Source organism: Cornus florida, unplaced genomic scaffold (genome assembly GCF_030987335.1).
Source record: "Cornus florida cultivar Cherokee Brave unplaced genomic scaffold, ASM3098733v1 CherokeeBrave_3.0.0_Hap2_Chr02, whole genome shotgun sequence".
Classification (NCBI taxonomy): domain Eukaryota; kingdom Viridiplantae; phylum Streptophyta; class Magnoliopsida; order Cornales; family Cornaceae; genus Cornus; species Cornus florida.
The window spans coordinates 76,090,623-76,096,668 of record NW_026775572.1 but is presented as its reverse complement, the minus strand read 5'-3'; the positions used below and the strand labels follow the sequence as shown (position 1 = coordinate 76,096,668).

Genomic DNA, 6,046 nt, shown 5'->3' with positions numbered 1-6,046 from the left:
TGTTAAAACAAGTTCGATCGAGTTGTAATTTCAAGTTACCATATCAAGATCGAGAACGGCTGCGGAATTGGAAGGTTGTTCAAAGATGGTATACTGAGATCATCAAGAAAGGAAAGAACAATACTTTATGAAGAAATCTAAAAAGGTTAGGACACGTTCCATACTTGGTATATTTCTAGATATTACCAAAACAGTGTTTTCAAACCTTTAGAACCATAGGTTTCAAGTCTGACAAACTTGAACCGGTTCCAGCTTTTTGGAACTGGTTCAAGACCTTTAACTTTGGCTTCAAATTTTCACTGCCATTCTTGAACCGGTTCAAGTGTCTTCTATAGTTTAGGTAACTTTTGAATCAGATCCTGATTTCTTTCGTAGTTGGTTTAGAATTATACCGAAAGTCCTATGCATGAAATTTCCTTTATTTTATGAAGGCTTAGGTCTTTGAAAATTCTATATAAATCCTGATAGTCATCTAGGTTTAGTACGACTTTTGTTCTACAACTTCATTATTCGTAAAAAGCCTTAGGAAGATTATTTTTGTGGAAAATCCAAATTGATTTCTCTATCAGTCTTTAAAAAACAATAGGAAAATTCCTGACAATATAATTTGATCTCTGACCTCATCAAAGGTTTTGGTTTGAAAAGAGGTGCTCCTTCTAGGGCTCTCAAGGTTAACTTGCAAAAGGCTTATGACTTTGTAGATTGGGGCTTTCTTAATAGCATGCTTCAGTCTTATGGCTTTGGTACCATGTGGTCTCAGTAGGTGATGGAATATATGTCTTTTCCAAGGTTTTATATTCTGTTTAATGGCACACATGCTCAATTCTTTGCTTCTTCTTCTAGGGGGATCAAACAAGGATGGCCTTTGTCTCCTTTGTTGCTTTCCTTTTTATTTATTTATTTTATTTTATTTAGTTGACACTCACATACGCATGCCTCTGAGACTTGAACTTCTAACCCCTTTTGAAAAGTAAAGATTTGACACCATTAGGCCACTGGCATGTTGGTCTTCGTTGTTTTCCTTAGTTACTGAATTCTTCTCCATTCTAGCCAACAGTAGATTAATGAAGGTGTTTTAAATGTGTCAAATATTGTGATTTGAAGTTATCCCATGTCTTTTATGAAGATGATTTGTTTATTGTGGTGAAAGCTGATGTTTTAAACTTTTTTTAATCTTCTACTGGTTTGAAAGTCAATATTAACAAGAGCTCTATCATGTTCTCAAAGTCTGTCAGAAGAAGAAGTATCTCTCAAATTATGGACTTCAGAGTGGCTGAATTCCCTATCCTTTATTAGGTGTCCCCTTATCGGATAAGAATCTCAAGGTTTCTAATTTTAGACCTCTAACTGATAAAGTGTGTGTCAAAATTGAGCTGTTGGAATTCTTTAAACTTATCTCTAGAAGCTAGAAAGATGGCTCAACTCAGTTAGAAGAAAGTTACCTTGCCTTTTGGTGAAGGAAGTTTTGATTTGCTAAAGTTTTTATTGCGTTAATTTCACTAATGTTATGTTTAGGAGCACCAAATCGGTGCATTGGGTTTAGGATTAGAGAAAATTTAGTATAAATTTTGAACTAAATTTCCTCCGATTCCAAATCCAAGGCGCCGATTCAGTGCCGCCAAACATAGCATAAATGTTAGGGGAGATTAGTGTATTTTATCCTTTCAAGTATTGTGGAACTATGCTAGATGTATAAGAATCATCATTTTGTTACTGAATATATCATAGAGGTTCGTACAAAACCAACACATAAGCATCAACTTAGCTAAAGATCAGCCTCTTGTATAAGACAATCAATACCAATATTTATCACTCACTCCAAGATGTTTATTACAACATACAAACATTCATTACATAGAGTGTCTGAAACCAATCTAGGATACCTCCTCACAAGTTACAACACACAGCAAGCAAGCAAACAGATACAGAGCATACCTCAACTTCTGAAACCGCTACGGCCTAAATGGTCAATAAACTCAATTTGGACAACCACTTCCCCACGTTCTACGTTTTTCAGTTTCAGGCGCATGTCTTGCACAACTTTACCATTGTCCCAAACAATGCAGCTCTCCTCGGATAGGCAGTTGTTCTTGCTTGGCTGAACTCTATCGAGTTTAGTACCCGGTGGAAGGTCTTCCAAATTCAAGCCCATATCCAAACTCTCTAGATATGGTTTGATTTCTATCATCGCTTCACCCATTTTGTCATCTCCAGTGAATGTGTCTTTGTCATACACTGTCTGAAAAGTAGAACGAAAACCCAATGGGGGTAATTGACAATCTGCCTAACAAAAATATCGTGTGGAACAAAAAAGGGTAAAGGCTCGTTTGATTCTAACTTCCAATTTTATGAAAAAAAAAAAAAAAAGAAAAGAAAAAAATCACCGGACAATCTACCAAAATATGGTTGCTGCAATTTTTGTCTTTCTTGACCAAACAAAATCCATGAAGAAATGCAGATGATATGAAATACTCAGGCATGCTTTATAATGTTATAACATTTGTAAAGAAGAAATAAGAAAGAAAATGAATACTCGCTAAAATCCACTCACCAGCTTGATTGGAACATTTGGATCCTTAATAGAAAGAGTTAGCTCTTCATTCCACTGCGGATTGCAATTTTTCTTCACTACTTTACTCTTTAGTCTCTGCATCCGCATAAGTATATAATATCAAAGGAATAACATCAGTAATTATATACTTTGTTTCAAGTAACTGAAATAGAAGAATCTACTAAAAATAACTCTGTTATCAACTATACACAAGTTGTGTAAACAAGATAGAAGTTCAAACCACTACAGAAATGTATGCCAGTTTCATTACCATATTGATGAATGCATCAATCAAACAAAAAAAAAAAAAAAAGTGTTAAATCACTACGAACGCCAAAAACCCGAGTCATCTTACAGACAACACAAACTAACTTTGTATACAGGTGCTAGGAGGAGATGATATACAAAATTTTATCTAGCGCGATATTCTGAGTAAAACTGTCCTAAGGCCAAAAATGTAGCGGAAAAAAGTGCGTGGATGAGTTGTGGCTATAAAGGAACAGTGACACCCTTCTAAAGCTTCAAAAGAGCAACACTCTACTTCATACTCTTTTAATCGAAGTCTGAATTGGAATTACATCATGATAAGGTCCTTTTGGAGGAGTCTAGTTTTAGTCTGCCATTCGATTGTTTGGAATTCAAACTTTAATATTGGAATTGGTGAAATTAAAAAAAAAAAATTAGTTCAACGGACTTCTCTGTGTTTTCTGTATAATTGCAAAAAGAGTAGTATATTACCATGCCCTTTTGATATTATGTTCTTATCACAACGAACAAACAATAGAAATTTACATACTTCGTGTTCAAGTCCTTAATAGTATTAGCTTGGTCTCTCTGTCTATGACACTCAAGCTTTGATTTTATTATTTTAAAAATATATATTAAATTCATTTATGAAAATATATATATATAAATTGATCATTGCAAGTGAATTTTAATTTGATTCACCAAGTAAAAGTCACATATGATATACATAAGAATTATCCTATAAGGGACGATCAATCAATCCTAGTGAGTCCCACATTAATGCATCCAGCGAATGTAAACTTCTAAGGGGCTCAATTTCTGCATTTTTCATCGGCCTAAAAATAATTATAATATACATAATTATCATGTCTAGATGCACGTATGAAGCAGATTACAATATAAAACATCAAAATATAGGCAAAACTTTGTGACCAACAAAAGAAAAAAGGAATAAAAAAAAAAAAGAAATAGTTATTTAATCCAACCAATTCATTTTTTAGGACATAAAACCGGTTAGAAAAAGCATCAAACAAAATAATAGCTGCAACTGCAAAGGCAAATCAATCCTGATCAATCATGAGGATCACCAAATAAAAGACATGTATAAAGCAGATTAAAATATGAAATAATGTAAGAATCATAAAAATAATTTTCCAGACAGCAAAAAATATATATAAAAAAAAAAATTTGTTATTGAATCCAACTATTTCATTTCCATCAACACAACTAGTTAGCGCATCAAACAAGATATAATCTGCAAAAGCAAATTAATCATCATGATCAACAAATACAAGTCAATTATGATATACATAAATAATACACACATATATATATATGTATGTATAAAGCCTAATATAATCATACTCAAAAGGATATGAATAAAGATATCGATATTAATATAATATTAAAGTAACCCATATAATTTATTCATATATAGTATTTTGTATTCATATATATAGTATAGCAAAATCAATATTATAAATTATCAAGATATGAACTATGAAGTGACATAAAAAAAAAAAATAAATAAATAAATAAAAAAGGCGCTGAAATTGCTGACCAGGAAAAAACAAATAAAAAGAAAATGTCATTAACTCCAACAAATTCATTTCCATCAAGAAATTAAGCAGTTGGGAAAATAATAATAATAAATAAATGACAATAAATAATATTAACATCCAAACTCATAATTAATCATAATCTTCAAACCAGAAAAAGAAATTAAAAGGAAAAAAGAAAAAACAGTTGTGTTATAATCCAATCAATTCATACCCATCAAATCAAAGCTTGTTATAATTGGAAAATCATCAACAAAAACTAACTGGCTGCAGGGGTAATAATCAATCATCACCATCACCAAATAAAAATTCAAATGCCCATAAATGAAGATTAATTATGTGAGTGCAACTATAGAGAGCATGTATATATATATATATATATTTTGGCATATATGCATGCCTGTTCAGCCATGGTGATGACAACATAAGGATCACTGGTATCGAAGTCACGAACGGCAAGATTGATGCCTCGGCGAACGCGAACTTTTAGAATACCCAACATTTTGTCCATATAATTTATGGGACTCCGATATGTAATATAGAGGACACCACCACCACCTCCCTCCCTCTAATACAATACAACTCGATTAATACAAGAGTTGTACGTATTAATTGGCCAAACAGTTTGGCTATATATAAACATACATATCTGTATATATATTAATTGGGTAATTATAGCACTTGGTCAAGCATAGCCACATGGGTCAACTGCGGGAATCTCTCCACAAATTAACTTTAACCTTTGTTTGGGTAGGTCAATTTCTATCCACAAGTTTCCACTACCTGAATGCAACATATCTTGTTCGAGGAAATCCTTACCCAAAAAAAATAAAAATAATAATATTTCAAGAGTTAGAGTGAAAAAGGTATGTTCGTTTTTCAGTCAAATTTCATCATTTAGAGTCTTGAAACGGAAATTTTTTATCGTATAGGAGGCCTGTTGATTATTTCGTAATTTTTGTTCATTGCTTATTTATTAGGTTTCTTGTTTCTTCTTTGTTTTTTTTTCAGAATTTTTAGATAAACTTTATTTTTAGGCTTATTTTTTAATATTAGCTTCTTTTTAAGATTAGGTTTCTAAGTGTTATAAAGTTTCTGTTGCAACTAGTTTAGTTTTCTTTCATTAAATACATATAATGCATAGAGTAGAATGATCTATTCAATGAACAATATAATATCAAATTTTCTCTGTGAATTTATCTCTTAACTTTATGGATTCAAAATTGTTTATTTATTATTCCTTGTGAACAATCATAACTTCTGCTTACGCTAATCGGTATCAAAGCCTTGTCTTTTTCTGATCTGATGGTAGATGATCGTGGTGAGGGAAACCTCGCTGGTGATGATGATTGACAAGGAGAGGCTCTTTCGAGGGCCGAATTTCAAGACTTCGAATAGACAACCCAACAAACGTTATAAGATATACAACCAACCCTTTCTAGGCTCACATTGAATCCGAATTAGAATCATGATAATGTGACGGCCCTGGTTTTACAAACCCGGATGCCTTAATGTGGCCCGAAAGATGACCCGTAACGGATTCGGAATGCGAAGCAGAAACAAAAACAAAGTCTCCAGGAACATATAGCATTCCTGTAGAAGCCTAGGTGACTTTCCATGAGTCACGGAACTAAAAGAAAATAAATGCGAAAGCAAAAGAGTGAAAATAGACCAAGTATGCCCCCAAGGT

At 32.7% G+C, this 6,046-nt stretch overlaps 1 protein-coding gene across 1 annotated transcript; it reads right to left on the bottom strand.

Moving 5' to 3' along the window:
• Nucleotides 1-1,761: 1,761 nt before the first annotated feature.
• LOC132295336 (protein C2-DOMAIN ABA-RELATED 10-like) lies at nucleotides 1,762-5,023 on the bottom strand. The gene is made up of 3 exons (XM_059793561.1): nucleotides 4,757-5,023; nucleotides 2,552-2,647; nucleotides 1,762-2,239 (listed from the first exon to the last, which is right to left on the bottom strand). The coding sequence occupies exons 1-3, from the start codon at nucleotides 4,865-4,867 to the stop codon at nucleotides 1,937-1,939; spliced, it is 510 nt and encodes a 169-aa protein (XP_059649544.1). The 5' UTR covers nucleotides 4,868-5,023; the 3' UTR covers nucleotides 1,762-1,936.
• Between the last annotated feature and the right edge of the window lie 1,023 nt (nucleotides 5,024-6,046).

Coding starts and splice junctions, on each gene's coding strand:
- LOC132295336 (XM_059793561.1), bottom strand. CDS start 4,867: ATGGACAAAATGTTGGGTATTCTAAAAGTTCGCGTTCGCCGAGGCATC. Junction 2,648..4,756: donor TCATCACCATGGCTGAACAG/GCATGCATATAT, acceptor ATGCGGATGCAG/AGACTAAAGAGTAAAGTAGT. Junction 2,240..2,551: donor CAAATGTTCCAATCAAGCTG/GTGAGTGGATTT, acceptor TCTACTTTTCAG/ACAGTGTATGACAAAGACAC.